The sequence below is a fragment of the Scardinius erythrophthalmus genome (assembly GCF_964197995.2).
Source record: "Scardinius erythrophthalmus genome assembly, chromosome: 24".
Lineage (NCBI taxonomy): Eukaryota > Metazoa > Chordata > Actinopteri > Cypriniformes > Leuciscidae > Scardinius > Scardinius erythrophthalmus.
The window spans coordinates 13,075,589-13,097,415 of record NC_138244.1 but is presented as its reverse complement, the minus strand read 5'-3'; the positions used below and the strand labels follow the sequence as shown (position 1 = coordinate 13,097,415).

At 38.3% G+C, this 21,827-nt stretch overlaps 1 protein-coding gene across 1 annotated transcript; it reads left to right on the top strand.

Annotated features, from left to right (window-relative positions):
* Positions 1-227: 227 nt before the first annotated feature.
* Positions 228-20,085, top strand: smc1b (structural maintenance of chromosomes 1B; the record flags this gene model as incomplete). The annotated part of the gene is made up of 25 exons (XM_081355839.1): positions 228-336; positions 1,972-2,157; positions 2,240-2,352; positions 2,480-2,683; positions 3,871-4,109; positions 7,015-7,273; positions 7,437-7,577; positions 8,655-8,737; positions 10,518-10,725; positions 11,217-11,402; positions 11,523-11,708; positions 11,822-11,968; positions 12,308-12,445; positions 12,547-12,663; positions 12,943-13,049; positions 13,157-13,298; positions 14,567-14,712; positions 14,806-14,959; positions 15,065-15,160; positions 16,302-16,458; positions 16,719-16,873; positions 16,958-17,109; positions 17,224-17,293; positions 17,369-17,479; positions 19,990-20,085. The coding sequence occupies 25 exons, from the start codon at positions 228-230 to the stop codon at positions 20,083-20,085; spliced, it is 3,702 nt and encodes a 1,233-aa protein (XP_081211965.1).
* Between the last annotated feature and the right edge of the window lie 1,742 nt (positions 20,086-21,827).

Genomic DNA, 21,827 nt, shown 5'->3' with positions numbered 1-21,827 from the left:
TATATTAATTCTAATTAATTTAATTTCTGACATTTTACTTTATAGATTATTATTAGACTAGACGGTTATTTTCGAAAAAATTAAATGTATCTAAAGTCTTTGTTTGTCCTCGAGGTGAATCAGCAGATTCAGCATCATGACGCAGTTTTTTTCCCGCCTTCCCCTTTTTTCCTGTCAGTAACTTTATTCGAGTAAACCCGGTTGCCTTTTTCATCTAGAACTGAAATATGGGTTTCTTAAAACAACTAGACGTTGAAAATTTCAAATCCTGGAGAGGAAAGCAAACTATTGGCCCATTTAAAAGGTTTAATTGCATAATTGGCACTAATGGATCAGGTGAGTTAGTAATTAAGCTAATTTGCGTGGCTAATCTTACAAAACGTGACTGTATTTTGCTCATAGCGCGACGCTAATCCAATTATTAGTCATTTCGTTAAATAACGTGCTTTATTTAGATGCTTTGCGTGCTACACACGTTTTTAAAGAAATTTTATCAATAGATTAATTTAGGCCTAACGTTATGGTGTCGATATCTGTCAGGATCGTTTTGGCTTTTCAATGAAAAAAAGAGAGCGATGAAATATTAATGTCGCCAAAACATATCATTTTGTACTAAAAGCGTACCAGTTATCTAAGATATCACCAGTCTAAAGGACATACATATGATATTTATAGTATTATAAAGTGTATTAAGTGGACAAAGTACACAACTTCCTTACTTGAGTGAAAGTAGCTGCTACTAACGTTCGTGGTCAAATATTAAAAGTTGTAAAGACAGAAGTACTCTTTTTTTAAAAGTACTTCAGTATCAAAAATAAAAAGTAAATGTAAATGCATTGTTTTATTATTGTTGCATTGTTTTATGTAATACTTACTTTACCTTATGCCTCTGAATCTATGCCTGCGTACCTACCCTCATATCAATATCAGATTTATTTCTAGAACACAGTTCCAGTAGTGGGATTGAATGTGATATTCATAAGTGCAAGTGCACTCAATAACGTCCACAATGGTTTCTGACACCCAAATGGCTGTTCCCTCAAAGAGTGCCCTATTTAACATTTTTTTGGCTTTTAGTATGAATATGTTAGCCTTACTGTTATCTATAAGCTAGTGTACTCCAAAACAATGACAAAATTCGCATTTAGGAGACCAAACCCAACGTTGAAAATGAAAATCAGGTTGATGTCAGAAGCCAATATCAGATTGACGCTAATCTCCAGCATTAGACAGACGTTGTATTGTGGTTGAAAATGAAAATCGGGTTGACATCAGAAACCAACATCAATCGGGTTCTGACATCAACCCGACTTTTATTTCCAACCAAAATCCAACGTTGGATGCTGACGCCAAACCGACGTCGGTTCTGACTTTAACCCGACTTTCATTTCCAACAAAAATGCAACCCCTGCAACCAAAATCCTCTCCTGACTGGCATTACAACTTTCTACTCAAGGACCTTGACAGAAATATAGTGGAGTAAAAAGTACATTATTCGTCTTTCAAATGTAGTGAAGTTAAAGTAAAAAGTTTCCAGAAAAAATAATACTCAAGTAAAGTACAGATACTCAAAAAGTGTACTTAAGTACAGTACTCAAGTAAATGTACTTCTTTACTGTCCACCTGTGCTTATTATTTCATATAGTCTAGTGTAGTATAGTAAGAATATCATGTAAATACCATGGTACTATCTTTTCGTACCATCATTTTACTGTTACCACCAGTCTAAGGGGCATACATATTTACAGTATTTTATATCATATATTCTAGTGTAGTATAGTAAAAATATCTTGTAAATACCACAGGAACTTATTGTCTTCTCATACCATCATTTTGCCATGTTACCACCACTTTACTGTGGTACATTTGAACTTCATGTAGATGTTTTGCATGCTAAAATGTTTAGGAGGCATCATCAGTATGGATTAGTGTTATTGAAACACTTTTGATTGTTGTTTTTCTCCTCTGTAGGCAAATCTAATGTCATGGATGCTCTTGGATTCGTGATGGGAGAGAGGGCGGTAAACCTCCGTGTGAAGCACACCAGAGATCTCATCCACGGTGCCCACATCGGCAAACCCGTGTCGACCTTCGCCAGTGTGACCATGATCTACTGTAGAGACAATGAGGAAATAACCTACAGTAGATGCATTTCAGGTGAGTGTGATTGAGCTCTGCTAGAAATGAACGGTAAAACCGAACTGAATCATTTTCTGATGGAAAGATTCACTTTTTACAGGGGAATCTTCTGAGTATCGTGTGAATGGTAAACAGATGACTTTGGCGAAGTACACTGGAGAGCTAGAGAAGATCGGCATTGTGGTGAAAGCGAAGAATTGTCTGGTGTATCAGGTGCTTCAGTGAGAAAATGGTCAACAAATGCCATAGCATTTGGTTATCAGCATTTGATTTATTGTTATTAATAGTTTTTTTTTTTTTTTCATTCTTACACTAATCATGGATTTTTTTTGTATATCAGGGTGCTGTGGAGTCAATTGCCATGATGAATGCCAAAGAGCGAACAAAGATGTTTGAACAAATCAGCAACTCTGGAGAGCTGAGAGCTGAATATGATGCCAAGCTAGTGGTCCTGCAGAAAGCCAAAGAGGACACCCAGTTCCACTTTAACCGGAAGAAAGCGGCTACAGCTGAGAAGAAACAAGTCTTCAAAGATAAGACTGAGGTAAGACCTGTCAGATGTCGAAATATTTTCATATGATGCATCTCCAGGGCCGGCGCTCCGCACACGCACATCACGCGCTGCGCGTAGGGCACCAAGTGCTTGGGGGGGCACCAAAAAATCTGGGTCGTGAAAAAAAAGAAGCGTTTTTTTTTTTTTTTTTTTTTTTTGGTGATTTTCGTTTTTTTGCAGAATCTGTTAGTTGAGATCACGAAGAAGCCTCTGCATGTTTGAGATAGCAGTATTGGTATATTTAAAAGCGTACATTTTGATTTTGAAATCGGCTTGTTTTTCGGAGATTCTAGCACGCAGTAGGGGGCGTGTCATTGTCGGTGTGTATTTCCACTGAATAAGCCGGCATGGCTACTTATTATGCAGTGCTCTGGCCGGCTCTATCTGATTTCAAAATTCAATGACGATGGACGCAAATAACATTACGATGTCCAGCAATCGATTTAAATAGTAGGTTACATGGGGTTTAATTAGACGTTTAATGAGATGTAGCCAACATTTAGATCTAGCCACCAACTAGATTAACGTGTATGTCAATGGTCCAGTGGTAGAGCTTTCGCCAGCCGTGTCAGAGGGTGTGGGTTCGAATCCGACATTGTATGGGTTTTTTTTTTCTCGTATAGTTTTTTTTCTCTCATCAAAACGATTATGTTCATCAGTGGTTGTAGCAGGGACAAGCAAACGTTTGCATTATGTTTTGTGATTTCAACAGAATGAATAGAGAGTATTCGCAAGTTGTTTTCACTCGACGCGCGCTTCAATCGCAACGCAACGGATTGAAGCGCGCGTCGAGTGAAAACAACTTGCGAATACTCTCTATTCATTCTGTTGAAATCACAAAACATAATTTTTTGAGTGAAAACAGTGCGGTGTGTGCGCGAGCCACGCGAGAAAACTCTGTATCCGTAGTGCCACTGATCGCGGCGGCAACGAGCACTTGATTTAAAAAAACACATTTCAGCGCTAGTATCTTATTTAAAAAATGAACGAAATGAATGCTCTGCCAGTTAACTGGAGATTTATTTATTTGTAGAATTGGTCTATTCGTGTCGCGAGGGGGGAGGGGGGGGGAGGGGAGGGGAGGGGGGTACCACCAAGCATTTGTGCCTAGGGCACCCAAATGGCTAGCACCGGCCCTGTGCATCTCTTTGACAATGTATTTGTCTCGATCTTGTCAGGCGGAAAAATATCAGACACTGATGGACGAACTCAGCGAAAGCAAACTCCAGCTGACCCTCTTTCATCTCTTCCACAATGAGAAAAACATAAACGCACAGTCAGAATCACTGAGGGATGCACAGGAGGCCGCAGCGCAGCAGAAGAAGAGCCTGGATGTCTGGGAACAAACTGTGAAGGCTCAGAAGAAAGAACATGGGCGCCTGAATCGAGAACTTCAGCAGTTGGAGAAGGAGATCAGGCGAGTTACTGGCAATGCACTTTAACTGGAAATATCTTTGAATGCAGAGAGAGCAAAAGTAAATTATACTGCTAATCCTTGCATTAAACATTACTTTTACATTAAAAAAACAGTACTTTATATATATATATATATATATATATATATATATATATATATATATTTCTTAATGCCAGATTCAAAAACTTGAAATGCATTCCTAAAGTAGAAAGAGCTGGAGTTTGGGAAACATTAGACAATATTCTAAAATAGACCCTGGCTCCTCATCACTCAGATACTGAATCAGAGCCACCAAAAAATAAATTTGATCTCTGGTTGGGCTCTGATACAGTGTCAGATGATGAAACATCACTGGAATCCAACCCTCTTGCTAGATACAGAGCAGTGCCCAGCATAAGCCTTGAACAATGCCCTTTACAATAGCGGTGTGCACACAGCAAATGTCATGACAAGCTGGTGACTCTTGCACTCAAATACCTCGCAACTCCTGCTTCAACTGTGCCGTGTGAGAGACTATTTTCACTCGCAATATTACTGTATGCCTTAGCAGCTGGCTAAATGTTGACTAGAAAAATAAGATGTCCTCGCATGTCAGAATAAGTTGTGCTGTGTGGCAATCAGAAAATTAGTGAAATTGTTCAATCTGATTGTTCACGTTGTTGGATATAGCAAATGATAAAATAGGCTCGTTTGAGATGAGCAAAATCTGTGCGGATTCTGCAGTCAGGCACAGTTACTCCACCGACTGCGCTGTGCAAAAGCACGATGGATGGGAAACAGCACAGCTTAATCCTCATTGGTTGAAACTACACTGATATATTCTCTTTTAAAATGTTTAATTTAAACTCTGGTATCATGTTTAAAAAAAAAAAAATTATGTGTATAAATTGTGTGAATATTCCCAAAATCTGACAGTGCGATCTCGCTATGAGTTATGTGATTGTTGTCATATGTCAAAAAAAAACTCTATGATAAACTCTTGTTTTTCGAATGGAATTATAACAAGTACTTTGGGTGTCTTGTTCGTTATATTTATTTTCATATAAAAGCACCTGAAGACAGAACCTAAATTATATCATTTAATAGCATAAGTGAATCCAGCGATATCTGCCTTTGATCTCGCAGGTGTCTGATCCACTATGAGAAAGGAGAACTGTCCGTCTTGCCTGCACTTTTTTCAGTCCTCCCCTCACTGCAGCCGCCTACATCTCAGACGAGGCGCGGCACATCTCGAATGAGCCTAATAAACGTATTAAACAAGAAAAATTGTGTATACTTAATTTTATAAATTGTGATTATAAATTTTTTATCTGTTGACAGCCCTATTATTTATACATTTATTTATATATATGACAATTTACATATTATATTGTTATAATTAGTATTCATCAAATCTATATACATTTCATATATACATACACTAACAGAAATATTTAAATAGTTTATTAAAATATACATACAGTATATGTAACAACAATTTACCTTATATAATCTAATTATAAATGCACTCGTAACACTTTACCTATTATTAATCAAATAAATATATATACATTGTATATATATATATATATATATATATACACAAACAAATATTTAAATAATATATATTTAAAGTAAAATATACTTCTATAATACTTAAATTTACTTTATTTAATATAATTCTTATGTATGTATGTATGTATGTATATATATATATATATATATATTAATAATATTCATTAATTGTATATATGTGTGCAGGGTCCGAAATTAACTTTTTGGGTCACCTGCCACAGGGACTGGTAGATGAAAAAATCCACCAGCCAAGCATATTTTTTACTGGCCAAAATAATAAACAGCTTTTTTTTTTTTGTCACATATACATTAATTTCAGTACTTTTAATTGAGATAATAAGGTAGGCATATTATGTTGAATACAAACATAAAAAAATGTCCAGAGCAAAAATTGAAATGTAGCCTATAATAAAAAAAACTATATATATATATTGATCAAAATGAGAGAAATATATGAAATATTACTATCATTGGGGTGAAATATTTATTTTTTTTGTCAGTTTTGTTTCCTGACTCATGTGGAAGGGAAGGCAGAACGTAGCCTACTCGGTTATGTTACTTACGTAACCTCGGTTCCCTGAGAGATAAGGGAACGAATATTGCGTTGCAAACGCTATGAGAAAACTAATTTTATCGAGAAAAGAACGGCAGCCTGGCCAGCGGCGGAGTATGCACGATCCGCGAGTGCTGAAGACGCTCTGCACGGCTTTGATGAGCAGGACACAAACGGGCGGCGACCGCTTCTTCCAGTGGCGGGAGCTTCACATATCCTTTTTCCTCAGCGCCGTCAACAGATAAAGCGTTAACTGTAACTGTTACGTACACACCGCCGCGGACTTGAGCTGCAAAGACGCTCTGGACGCCCTGTCAAGGACGCTTGTCAAAAAGTACGGGGAAGCTTGACGCTTGTCCGCTCTGAATATTGAGTGCGCGCGCGCGGCCGTGGCTCGCGCTCTCTCTCTCTCTCTCTCTCTCTCTCTCTCTCTCTCTCTCTCTCTCTCTCTCTCTCACACACACACACACACACACACACACACACACACTCACTCTGCTCGTTCTTAAGAGGCAGAAGAGCGCGTGCGCGCTGACAATTTTATTATTTTGGTATGAACATTCACCCGCCACTGTGGCGGATAGCCTTTTGAGATTTACTCGCCAAACGGAAAATCTACCCGCATTTGGCGCTTGGCGGGTGTTAATTTCGGACCCTGTATGTGTGTGTGTGTGAGTGATTTTTTTAAGTATTATGTTTTTGCATACCATTTTGTGTGAGAAAAACTAGAGTAATGGCTGCAGAATTTTTTTTCAATATTATTTTATTTATAAATCTCACTGCAGAATGTTGTTCCAGATCTCAGGAGCAGATTGTTAATCAGCAGAGGCCTCAGTACATCAAAGCTAAAGTGAACACCTCCCACCACGAGCACAAAGTGGAGGAGGCGCGCAGATCGCTTCAGAAGAACCGGAGTCAGCAGGCCAAAAAGGAGCAGGAGCTTGAGGAGCTAAAGGGAGAGCTGACTGAGCTGGAGAAGGCCTGGAAGGTCTCTGAGAGGCAGATGGAGGAGGAGGAGGCTCAAAGAGGAGATGGAGTGCAACTAGAGGAGGCCCAGGTTAAAATCAGTGTCTTGTGAACATTCCCTCTATAAGGACACATGCAGAATAGAAGCTGTTTCAATTTGAAATTTTAGGGTCATAAATAGGGCCAATTTTGTTTATATGTTGACTGTAAAACATTAAGATATATTATGTTACACACTGTTTGACTTTGTACAGATGGAGCGGTATAAGGAACTCAAAGAGCTGGCCAGGAAAAAGGGAGCGATTTTAAACCAAAGTGCAGAGAAGCTGCACTGGGAGATAAAAGCAGACCGTGAGAAGCTGCAGTTTGACCTGAGGAGGAAAAGTGAGATACAGGTAGGCTTCTGTCCTTATGTGAGTGTCTTTTTGCAATATTGTGATGTACAGTAACTCTGTAATTTGTTTATTTGTTCTTATTTTATTATCAACTGTTTACTTGGCTTTAATATTTGAACTAGGGCTGGAACAAACGATTATTATTATTATTATTTTTCAATCGATTAATCTAATCTATAGGTTTTTCGATTAATCGAACGATAATTTTTTCCCTCCCAGTTAATCTATTGATTCTGAATAATTAACCTTTGGTTAATTTACCGATAAATAATAATCAATCATTTACAAATAAATTATATTCGTAACTAATCTATGTATGAACTTTTACCTAATGATTTTTGGTGATTTACAGCAGCAACTGCTTACAAGTATGAATCCTGAAATGTTTTGTTCATTCAGGAGATTAATGTTATGTTCATTCAGCTATATGATCGAACAGTTGAAGTCACAACAGCATTATAACTAACCATGCACATTTGTATTAAGCACAAAATATGAGGCTGACAACAGTATTCTATTGCTGTGTAAAATTACACTGCCATAATCCAAATAATTACACTGCCGTCTCGTCTTTTTAAGGTGAGAGCCCCGGGATGTTTTCTTTCTTTTCAGATGCCTCTGCATAAAAGTTGTGCGGCTGTGGTTTGCCATTTCAGTTTTACAGGGTGTACAGAGCAGGGTGTTTAGATTGGGCTGGATATTTTTGTAATAACAGCTGATTTTCAGCATGCCCGGGAGCCGCCATCATTGGGGAACATAAATAGCGTGACGAATTGACACATTCCATGTAAATACACTTATTTACGACGCGCCGTTCAAGCACTAATTTGAACTTCATATTAGTTAGGCTAGTAGTTTGTTTTAACTGTGGTATCGAAATTGGAATCAAGAATTGTTCAATTTCACTAGTTTCTAAAATGTTGGTGTTCATAACCTTATTAGAATATAAGGCTACTGGGTTCAAAAACAGTGAAAAAATGTGGTGGGGCCAGTAAAAAGTAAAAATGTGGGCTAGTAGAAAAAATCCTTAGCACTGAGCCCTGCGATTTATTTCATGATATAAATTTTTGTTTGCAGGCAAATATTAAACACTCTCAAACTCGGATGGAAGATTTCAGCAGAAGGGCAGAGAAGCTGGAGGAGTATGCCAACACTACTAAGTATGACACCCTTAAATACCCCTGCACTAATAAGAACCAACATTATAGAGCTTGTAGGGATGTGATTTAATTGTGTGTTATTGTATTAATTTACAAAAATATTACTGTAACTGAATTGTATTTTTTTTTAGTAACATTATTCAGTTGAACTGTCAGTCACATCTTCAGGCATGAAAACTCCTCACCTTTCGGCGAAATTCGCCGTTTTAAAACCTAAAAGGGTCACCTACGTGATTTGTGCAGATCCGATGAGAAAATATTTATTGGAGGAGGGGGGGGGGGGGTCGTGGTCGATGTCGAGGCCAGCATTTATCCCCTATAAAGTTACCATAAACTTCGCAGCTTTAAAAAACAATCATCATTCCTAATGCCGAAACATAACAGCCAATACGAGTCAGAGTAACGTTAGGGCAGAAATGTTTTCAAAGTCTTTTACACCGCGAGTCTGACAACTGGACACACTGCCGAACAAAGAACCGCACGTCGGAAATTAAGCCTGAGGTAAGTTAGCTTACAATGTTAACTGTCCTATCAGATACAGACAGCGATGTTGCCAATGTCATTATTTTTAATTTTGACATAGAAGTGGGCGATATAATATCGCGAGCGGGCGCGGGCGCCGTGAACGCTGAGCGACCAGGAACAAGTAACAGTTAGTGCAGTGTTATTCATTGCGCGGCTCGCGAGCCTCATGTGGCTCGCCAAGCTTTAATTTGTGGCTCGCACGGCGGTAAATAATACGGTGATGTGATAATGCATTCACTAGAGATGTTTCATAAAAACATTACTAACAAGTAGGGCTTTAACATAACCCGTTAAAAACTCAAAGTGTCAGCTCTATTACAAATAATTTCGCTCGGATTGGTGGTTTATCGAGAGAACGTGAAAAAACTTGATCGAATGAAAACCGAAACTGAAAGGACGACGTATGACGCGCTGAACGAGCTGTTCTCCTGATGAATAAAGTGTCATATAAATGAGTATCCATTCATTCTATAATTCTCCTTTCACTCAGCATCTGTGAAGTGAAGCAGGACAACGGCTCACCAGTCCTTGTTTCAGATTATCATACAGACGACTGGTTTGGGGCATTTTTAATGCGTGATAAATAGTAGTAGTAAATAGTTTTTTTTCTCTGACACCCGAAGAAATACGTAGATCAGCGGCCCATTGATACTGGGCTAGCCCAATCACATCTTTAATGTTAAGTATAGAAATATACTCTTTCAAGTATAGAAATTAGTACAAAACTAATTATGAAAGTTTCCTTTATTTTTCAGTGCATTTGTTTTACAATATATGGCTATTACTATCATGGGATTAATATTATAACTATTATTGTAGTAGTAATGTAGACAGACACTGTAACTAAAAGAGTTTTGAATTTTTCTTTGTTTAATTTGCACCAGATTGATGAATTTAACATTAAAAAGCACAAAATTTTCTTACGCGGGAGCATGCCCCCGAACCCCCCTAGAGTGGCAGAGGTCCACTCATCACCGTGATCCAAAAATCCTGTGAGAAACACTGGTAGCCTAATACTATGCCAATGCAGCCTGCAGGGGATTCATCATTGTGGAGTATAGTTCAATTCTATTAATAAATGAGAATTTTGTACTTGTCTCATCTGTTCGTGTTAACTCTCACACGTACCTACTCACTCATTACATTTATTTATTTATTAAATGTAAGGGGGGGGGGGGTATATATGCCGCATCCTTCTCACCTTTTTTACCCCTGACCTGTTTTCATGGCTGCATCTTACTCATTTTTTCTGAAGGAAAGCTCTGGAGGAGCAGTGTCAGCAGGAGGAGCAGCTGGCAGAGGAGCTGTCGAGAGGCTCCATACGATTGGAGGAGGTGAACGAGGAGCTCGCGCAGGTGCTGACCAAACTGCAGAACGCTCGGCTGGACAGCCAAGAGAATCGACGACAGCAGAAACGAGACGAAGTCCTTGAAAGCCTCAGGAGACTCTACCCTGATACAGTGGTACTGTAACAATCAGCTTACACAGCCCTCTAATGCCAGTCAAGCAGATTAGACCTTATTTTTTGTCATCTGTTTGATTGAAGCATTGCAAGAAATTATGGAAAGTAATGTCATTTTAAATATTTTCCTTTTTGACAGTAACATCAATACTGTCAGTAGGGGGGTGGTTTCCATAAAAATAATAAGCAGGAACTGTTTTCCATATTGATAATCATTAATGATTCTTGAGCAGTAAATCAGCATATTAGAATGATTTCTGAAGGATCATGTGACACTGTAGACTGGAGTAATTATGCTGAAAATTCAGCTTTGCCATCACAGGAATAAATACATTTTTTAAATATATAAAAAAGTAATAGTAATATAATGAAATATTTGTATAATTGAAATTAACTGATTTTACTGCATTTTAGATTAATTAAATGCAGCCTTGGTGAGCATAAGAGACTTCTTTCAAATTAAAAACTTGTTGGTTTCTTAACTCATTTCAGTATGGCCGTCTGGTGGACTTGTGCCAGCCCATCCACAAGAAATACCTGCTCGCCGTCACCAAGCTGTTTGGCAAGAACATGAACTCTATTATTGTGACGTCTGCCAAAGTGGCTCATGACTGCATCCGATTTCTGAAAGAGGAAAGAGCCGAACCAGAGACATTTCTTCCTATTGACTATATAGATGTGAGTGACTCATCAGTGAAAGCCCTTCATAATTAATTACGTTGCTTTATTTTTTATTTACTTAAACAGCTTTTCCTATGGTTGGATTTGTAAAGAGTGTTCTTTAACTATGTGCATCAGGTACACCCTCTGAACGAGCGTCTGAGGGAAGTGCAGGGAGCCAAGATGGTGGTGGATGTGGTTCAGTGCGCTCAAAACGCCCCTCAGCTTAAGAGGGTGATTCAGTTTGTGTGCGGAAACTCCCTGGTCTGCGATTCTCTGAAAGACGCCCGTCGCATTGCCTTCTATGGCCCTGAGCGCCTTCAGGTGAGTACATGCACCTGTATGACACAAAGATTACATCATTATTTCAGGCCGATTACATTTACACTTATCCTAAACATCTATGACTTGTGTTACATGTAAAATGTCTTGTTTAGACGGTGGCTCTTGACGGCACCTTGTTTCGCAAGTCTGGGGTGATCTCCGGAGGCTCCTTGGACCTGAGCAAAAAAGCTCGACGCTGGGATGAGAAGGATATGAATAAACTGAAGGAGGAGAAGGATAAGCTGTCATCCGAGCTGCGTGTACGTGTCCCAGATTGCTAATACACACTATAGATACCTGTGCGATGGCAGACATGCAATAAAAACTGAAAATCATGTCGAAAGTCCAAAATCCTGCTATATATTAAACATCAAGTACATGCTGACTAGTTGTGGTTTTGTTTCTTCGTGCAATGAAAATCATAACTAGTCAGCATGTATTTAATGTTTAATATATAGCAGGATTTTGGACCAATGAGATTTCAGTGTGGGCGTGGCTACTTAGATTAAAAATTCTTATTAGAATGGAAGAGATTCACTTTCTCTTGATCATGTCATACAGTGTTATATTGCAGGCTAATAGTGTTGATGTATGTGCAGGCCCTGATGAAGCTGAAGCGTAAGGAAGTGGATTTGAAGCAGATCAGGGCTCAGTCTCAGGGAAACCAGACTCGCCTCAAATACTCCAACACAGAACTGGACTCCATACGCAAGAAGAGCATCCCAGCTTGTCAGGCTGCAAGTCACACTCTTTCTTCTTTCTTTCCCCTCCTCCATTGTTGCATGACATTTAAACATCTCCAATACTCTTATGAAATCTTTGTGTGTGTGATCTTTAGGAGATTTCCAAACTCAGAAGTGAGCTCTCCAACCTCGAGGCCCAGTTTGAGATACAGACTGAGAATGTAGAACTAAAGGATAATGAGATGACGGCCGTCAGGGACAGAATTCATCAGGTCAATTGATTTAAGTGTAACATGATCACTTTGCGGTTTTCTGTGGTCATGGAAAACTAGGAAATATCAAGGAATTTAAAGTTGTTCAATATGAGGTTTTTTTTTGTTATTCATGCCAATAATGACAGTAAGGTTGCACAAATGTACACTAAACTGCTGAAATTATAGTTTTACAGTACTTAGTCAATCTCTTGAAAACATTCTTCAAAAAAAAAAAGTATTGGTCAATATCATTCCTCCATGCTAAGCTCTCTTGTGGGTTGATTTTGCTCATCTTAGATGGAGGACGTGGTGTTCGCAGACTTCTGCGTAGAGATCGGTGTGGCTAACATCCGTGAGTATGAGCAGGATTATCTGCGACTGCAGCAGGAGCTTGAGAAGAAGCGGTAAGACCTGCACAAACAAATCCTAGCCATGTTATCACTGGCATTACATTATGGCATGAAATATTATGTGAACTAAATCTGGCTGATTAAATCTCCTGATTGTCCAGCCTGCAGTTTGAGTCCCAGCATACCCTGCTAAGTATCCAGCTGGAGTATGAGCAGGCTCAGTTGAAGAAACTCGTCAAACAGATGAAGGAAATAGAAGAGACCATCGAAAAAGAGGAGAACATCGTTATTAGCTTGAAAGAGGCAAACTCACTCACTCCACTTTTGAGACCAAACATTTGACATTTTGACTACATTTATCCTGCATACCTGTCAACACTCCCATTTTCCCCGGGAGTCTCCCGTATTTCACACCCATCTCCCGCCCCCCTCCCGTTTTGTTATTTCTCCCATGAAACTCCCGTTATTTGTATGGCCCAAACGTCGCTATATGAATAATCACATCAATATATTATTCCAAGGTTGTCCAGTTGCCAATTCTTGTATGAAACCCATCCTACTCGCGCAATCAACACATCATATAATACACATTTCAAGCCATTTATGAGCTCAACCTGGCAACCTACAACCCAGTTGTGCCGTCAATATCTGCGCAGGTAGTAGACGCGGGAAGTTGAATAAGCGTTACTGGTAGAAATGGAAAAAGACTCAGTGGTAAGTAAATATTTAACGCGATTAACGCAGCATCCTTTTTTCTGTCATCCTTTGGCTGCATGGAGGCTGTGCTCAGATTTGTAAACCTGTTTTTTCAATCCATACCCGTTTCGCCCCGTGGCTCAAAAGGGACACAACAAAAATAGGGACACCTGAGAAAGCCAAAATAGAATGCAAAATTTATTAACAAAATAGAACTATACAAAAAAAAAAATACGTATAACGGTAACAGTTAACAAATTCATAATCTTTCGCAGTCGTTTTGTAAATCGTTCTTTCGCAATAGTTGTTTATAATACGTTCCTGTGAAAAATTGTGAAATACTGTTCCAATAGGTGAAGTTTCACAACAATAGCTGATTGATTACAGAACAATATTTGGATGTAATATTCAGTTCCAGTGAAAATCTGTTCCAGTTAATGGGAGTATACACAGGTGATGTGTAATATTCAGTACCAGTAAACTCCACCCGCTGGAACAGTTTCTTACAGTAACTGAATATTACACAACATCACCTGTTCAGTTTTGAAAACTGTAGCCTACTCACAGATTTGTGGTCTATACCTTATTTTAGAAATCTGTTTTTCTATATATTGATTTGATGTGTATTGTTAAGATGAATACAACTGTCTTAACTGAATTTTTCTATGATTTGGCGATGGGGTGTGTAATGTATAGATGACATGAAACCGCATGTGGTTGAACTGAATTCAACGCATACGGTCTCACGTATTTTGGTACCCAAATGTTGACAGGTATGGTTTAGTGTCATGTTGAGCTGGTACTGTAAAAAAGGTTCTGACATGTTTGTTTTTTACATTTGAAGTACTGCTGTCTGTTCCCCACGTCTCCACCAGGAGGAGGACAGACTTTTGATAGCTGTGGAGCAGACACAATCAAATCTCCTAGAACTGAACAACCAGCTGTCAGAAAAGACAACTTTAGTTAACAATGCCAAGATAGAGCTTGACAAGACTCTTAAAGGCTCCCAGGAGAGAAACAAGTGGGTATCTGAGCATGATAATGGTTGATCTGAGAAAAAAGATGCTAATAGTTGGTGTTATTTATTTGATTTATTTCTCCTGTTTGTCTGCAGGGTGCTGATGAAGCTTCAGAAGGAAACGATCTGCGCTGAAGCAGCCCTAGAACAGCTGAGACTGAGCAGACACAACCTGCTGCTGGGCTGTAAGATAGACAACCTACCGTTGACACTGATTTCAGGAGATCTGGATGACATCAGTGACATACAGGTGCAAACAGAGGGTCAGATCTACTCAAAATAAGGCAGCACAGATTATATTCCCTTTTGTATTTTTCCTATTCTGCTTGTTAAGTGTCCTCTAACTTTATTGCAGCTGGACTCAGAGTCTCAGAGCATCAGCACGTTGGATATTTATGAAAGAGAAGCGCAATTGATGTTTGATTATTCAACACTGGACAGGAGCCTTAAGGTAAAAACATGACATTTAAGCAGTATCACTCAGAGTGGCCATTCTTATGCTGTAGATATAGGGCTGTCGCGATAACCGTAATATTGTAGTACCACGCTATTGACAAGCCAACCGCAGAGGAATGCAAGTAACAGCAGCAACCGCAATATTCGCGTTTTCTTTTTTCATAAGGCTATACCCTTCTTGTTTTGAATTTCATGCATATAGACTTAATGTTAAATAAGTTTATAATGATAACAAAACTGTGTTTATCATGGTGAATTGTACAGATGCTTCGTGGATTTGCACTTAACAAGCCTAAATCGACAGTGAATGAGAGAGATCGACTGAGCGTGTGCGATTACCTGCATCTGTCTTTGAGGTCAAGTCATATATTTGTGAAAAGGTTGCCGAGTCCAAGGAAATCGAAATATTTGTCGTATCATCCTTTTAACGTTTAAGGGTATTTACCATGAATGGCGGCAGCGCTGGTCAATCCATTGAATCAATGCCATTGGTCTAATTGGATTGGATTAAGTGAAGCTTCAGCGTTACCCATGCAGCTGGTCAGCTGAGCCTTGAAAAGTGGAGCTCAGTTAAAATAATTAACACCTTGTTTCATTACATCTATCTTTTAATAAATCAGCGTTTTGAACGGGTTTGTTGAATGAATAGTTTAATGACTCATTCAAAGATAGTCCCTTGCCGCCAACTAGTGGTGTAACAGTATAACCGCGTGCTGAATGACAGCCTGTCTATGCGCAGAGACGAAGACAATGATACTGGTGAAATATCAGCAGAAAGCCTCTTGTCCAGATTCGAGGATCGGAACTAACTGTTATACATATAAAATAGCCTAACAAGCTTACTGTCAGGTTTATGTTCTGTTATGTTGATCCTTATTTTGACATTCTCTTCTGTTTACTTCACTTCCTGTTTAAACACTGTTTAGTTTCGGTTACATTGGTTACTGAATATGTCCTCTTTTTTGTGCATGCTGACCACATCGTAACACATTTATATAGCAACAAATAAATCAAAATAAATAAATGTCGATAATATAGCATATTGCGCTATTGAGCCACTCAAAATGAATGAAGGGAAATTCCTTCACCGCGACAGCCCTAGTTGTAGAAGTGATTTTGATTTATTGTGTGTGTAGGCCCTCACTGATGAGAGTGAATTGGAGGCTCAGTTGGAGAAGCTCAAAGAGAGCATCTCTTCTGTGGAGTCCATGATCATGATGTCCAGAGCTCCCAACCTGAAAGCTCTAGAAAAGATCAGAGAGGTTAAGGACAGCTACCGGGAAGTCATGGATGGTACGAGACAAATATATATACATTTCATGGTGGGGAATGGGACTACTCCTGAAATAGCCCCTTTATTTAACTTTCTACATTTAAAATTTTTAGTTGCCTAGGTAGTCTATGTCTATTAGCTTTGAGATTATCTATGGTTAGTTTTAATTTTTTATAATAACCCTTTTTGGGTTTAAATTTATTGTCGTAACACATCCATCAATCACATAAAACATTGATCTTGTTTGTGTGTTTTTACCTCCATACTCAAAAACCCTCAGCTTTTGAGACCAGCACACAAACTACTAAGAAATGCGGTCAGGAATTTGAGCAAGTGAAGACCAAACGCTTCCAACTCTTTAGTCAGTGCTTTGAACATGTGTCTATCGTCATCGACCAGATCTACAAGAAGCTCTGCAGAAACACCAGCGCTCAGGTCAATGCTTGACTCACTTCTTCAATGACTTGTTCATTCATTTTGATTTTTGTATGAAACTTTGTTTTTACACACGTCCTTTAGGCCATTCTCAGCGCTGAGAACGCATATGAGCCTTACCTGGATGGCATCAACTATAACTGTGTGGCTCCTGGGAAACGATTCATGGCCATGGACAACCTGTCAGGAGGAGAGAAGGCCATCGCTGCTCTCGCTTTGGTCTTTGCCATTCACAGGTGAAAAACAGCATAAGGACATAAACAAATTTCTTGTAAAGTAATATCTGACTAAAAATACAGATGTTTTTGATGTGGGAGAAAACTGTAAAGATCATTGTTGCTTAATCTTAGCTTTCGTCCTGCCCCGTTCTTTGTGCTGGATGAAGTGGATGCTGCTCTGGACAACACAAACATTGGCAAGGTAAGACCAGCCTCAATGTCTCAAAAACGTGCTTTGATATTCTTTATCTGCCATGATAGAAAGACTTTTTTTCAGGTTACAGGATTTTTCCGGATGATGTCCAGAGAAAGCTGCCAGATCATTGTGATCTCCCTGAAGGAAGAGTTCTACTCGCGGGCAGACGCTCTCCTTGGAGTCTATTCTTCGGTATACACAGATCCACACCGTATCACATCAATCTCATCACTCATGGTCCATTTAGGTCTTTTTTTTTTCCTCAGTTTAATCAGGGTACCCGCGGGGTCTTAAAAGCATTGAAAAAGTCTTAAATTTGATAATCTCAAATTAAGGCCTTAAAAGCCTTGAATTTGGTATACAAAGTCTTGGATTTTGTTACAAATGTCTTATTTATTTTTTTGCCTTTTCTATTATTAAAGTCATACCGTAACAAGATTAACTGTTGTAGACTAATTAAAAATTTGTCGCGTAACATTGAGTGCACCTCACGCTTCACGTCATAGAAGAACGCGCGAAAGCGTGCGCACCCGTTACTATGGTTACTAATCAGAGCTTTTCTGTTAAAAGAACATGTTTTCTACCCCGTCTTTTCAGTAGTATCTGGCCACAGCCATCCACGCGCGCTCTCTCTACATTGTTGAAGCAGCGCGGATGATCTGAAAACACAGACAAGCTGGAGTTCAGCGATCTTCATTTGAGAAGATCTGTCACGAGCCGCTTGCGCTGTTTGTGCGACTAAATCTGCGATCAAAATGCAGGCTGATATACAGCAGTGTTTTTAATGTTGATCATTATGCGACCAAGAATGCAATGTTTCCCGACTATCCACACGATTTCAAATGTGACATTGATTTTATACAACAGTAAAAAAAAAAAAAGAAAAAAAAAAGGGTAACATTAAGTGATGTACTACATTTTAAACAGTATTGTCAGGCTTATTGCTCTATTTTGCTACAAAATCTGTGGCTTTGACAAAGACAATGAGTTACCGCCACCTACTGGCGATTTTAATATCATATTTTTATTAATATTAAACGTTTTTTAACATTGAATACTTATTGAACATTGTTTTATTTAAAGCATTATTTATTTTTTAAAGGTATAAAGGTGAAAAATGAAATGGAAAAATCGATTAAATGGGGCAAATATTGTCCCTTAATGGAAAGATGTGACTGCAGTCTAAGTGGAAGAGAGGGGGTACGGCACTCTAAAAAATTGCAGAACTAAGGAAAAGGGATATGTAGAATTGCACAAGTGCTACTGCTAAAGAGTGCAATGTCAATACAGCCTGTTAGCTTAATTTTAATTTCTCATAAGCTTAATCAAATTGGCCTAGAGAGAATAATTATGACATTTTCTGTCTAAAGACTACATATAAAATAGCTACCAAAATTAAAGTAACTGGAGTTTGACTAAAAGTAATGACTAAAAGTTGACAAAAAATGCAAACACATTTCGTCAACTAACACTATGAAAGGCAGAATGACTCAAATGTGACTAAGACCAATAAGCATTTTCGTCTGAAGATAAAGAGTAAGACTAAATCAAAAATGGCTGCCAAAATTAACATTGGCCTACACACGTGCACGCTACAACGCTGCTGCGTATATATTTTATATGACTGATAATTTACATAAAATGTATTATTTAATTCAAGTAATCTACTTGTAAATAATTATTTTTTAGGGTTTAAAATGTATACAGATTTGACATTTTCCCCTCATACTTCTGTCGGAATTGGTACGAAGTTGGCATTGAATTTCATTTGAAATGGTATTAAAAAGGTCTTAAAAAGCCTTGAATTTAAGTTGGAGGATCCTGGGGGTACCCTGTTAATGCATAACACTGAACGCATAAGCAGTGCATATTTTTTATGCCGCCCATGTTATCAGATTAGAGCATTCACACTGCACGCAGAGGCGGTGCGGCAGCGTGGAGCAGAGCAGAAACAGCAGTGCTGCCATCGTTTCACCGCCAAGTCTATTTTTGCTGTGCCCCTCGCGCTGAATTTAAGCCACAGTGCATTGTTCTTGTTCAAAATAGCATGAAAAATAACACATTTCACCATAAAATCATACAAGTGCGGTGTTGCACAATCACCATATGACATTCAGTGCTGTAAAAAAAAAAAAAGAACAAGAAAACACATCATTGCCAGAAGTTTTTGCCCAAACTTCAAAGGCTTGTTTAATGGATTAAAACTAGAGGCATATCTTAACTCTAAAATTACTTTTATCATGTAACATAGCCATGATGCATATTTTTTAAGAATCAATGAATTGAAAGTTCAAAGGAACTGCATTTATTTGAAACAAATCTTTTGATACATTATAAATGTCTTTAAAGAAAAAAAAATTAACTCCAAACTTGCTTTTTCAAAGTAACCACCTTTTTCTTACAATAAAGCTCAATATATGCAGGTAATGCACCAACATATTTGGAAATAATGTTTTGTTATAATATTTGAAAAATATTGTTTACAAGGGGTGTATCTAAATTTTTGTTCTCAAAAAGTAGACAAACCATTCATTATCTTCCTTTTTTAGCAAGAAGTACATCAACACAGAAATTAAACTTGTTTATCAAGTTTATGTAACTTTTTTTTAAGAGTCTTTTCAAATTCTGGATGCTTTTTGATTCATGCCAGTTGTATCCGAGTTCTCTCATTTATCATGCACCCCTTTTTTTGCTTGTCACAGTTTGATGAATGCATGTTCAGCCGTCTTCTCACCCTGGACCTCACCCCATACCCACTGAACGACGAGAACGGCACAGAAAGAGAGATGGACAAATGATTTAAATGGGTTTACGGCAGATAATGCCAGAACTGTTCTACTTGAATGTTCTACTGTGAAAGTTAGAAAAGTAGTTACATTTAAAAGTGTTTCATGCTAAGGCTGTTTTCATGTTTCATGTTTTGTTCAATATGTAAAGTAATTTAATACAATTTTATTGTTTGCGTTCGTGAAGAGGTTTGTGAATTTCTTCATTAGTGGTTGTGTAAACTGTACACTTTGACCTGCCGCTCTGTCACTAGGGTGGAGTTTCAGCAAATCCTCAGCCTCTGTTATTCCATTCTCTCTTACTCTCTGCTTCTCTCCTCGTTTCCTCAAATGTAAAGCTTTGCTTTCTTTAGCAACTCCAATGGCTTCTTACACAGTGGTCATTGTCCCTCTCAGGAACAGTCTTACCAGTCTGGATGCAGTGCAGTTCTTCCTCTGGGTTAGTTTGCTTTCTCATCTATGTTATAATTTGTAATGCTATCAGGGGTTTTCTAAGAATGCTTTTAGTAAACAAGTTGAAGTCATTAAAATATAATTGAAGTGACCATATTGTTGGATAAACTAAGCATTCACACTGTTTAGAAAAGGTAGAAAGCATAATTCAGTCAAGTAATGTATGTATTGCTGTTAATTCAGGTTTAACTATATATTTTAGGTTGGTTATCTGTTATCTTAACTGTAAAATTAAAGTTGCATCAGTATTTCTTTCAAACTAATAGTTTATTCTCAAACACAGACGTCAGCTATCACAGTTCATCACGACATTCCCGTCCAGCTCCGATGGGAATACTCATAGTTCACAGCTACTTAACACACACATTGCGGTCTATTTTAATTTTGTTTACTTTGCACAATGCAATTGTGAAAACCTGTTTTTTTTTTTAGGCAGCTGTATGTAAACAAACACTAATACAGTCACAGATTATCATGCAAAAATGTAAAAACGCTCCAAATTATGTAGCATTAAAAAAAAAAGAGAGTGCATGAGCATATTTTTATTTGCAGGTGAAAAAACTGAAGGACTTGGAGAGGGAAAAGGACCTTCTGTGGATGGGATTACATGCTTTAGAGCAGGTTCGAGAGAGGTTATGCTCGAAGCTGGAAGACAATTCCAGCAAAAAAGAGATTCAGGAGTTCCCAGACACCCCCACCCTGTTGTTGGCTCAGATCCACAGAGTGAACAGGGCATTGAGGAATCTATTGTGTGACTCCAGGAATCCCACCAATCCTGCTCAAGGCAGGCCTTCGATGGAAGGTTATGTTCTTAAACAGTAATGCATGCCAAATCACTGTAAAAGTTCTTGTTCTTGTCTATCTTTGTAACTTGTTAGTCAACTATTGAAGTCAATGTATTGAAAGCCATTTACCTTTTTATCAGGTACTGAAGGACATCTGCCCTCTCCTGCCTGTTCAGAAGAAAGTGCTTGTTTTTGATCAGCTGTTTATTCTGATGTCCTGTACTGGATTTTGTCCTTCCAGAATATATTCTTCTTTGAGCGGCTTGAAATCGTTTTATGTGCAATAATGGAAGCTTACCAGTATTGACGTTTACAAAATGTGCAGTATACAACTAGAGCACACTGTGGATTTAATGAATCCATGTGTAATGTAATGTCAATTATGTCATTAACCCTCTGGTCCTCTTCAGTCACTTTTGACTTTAAATGGTAACTCCATCGGAATGATTACGAAACCTGGTACTTTTTTGTGGCACTGGCCAGAACAGAAAAAATTGACATGATTGTAAAAGGCTA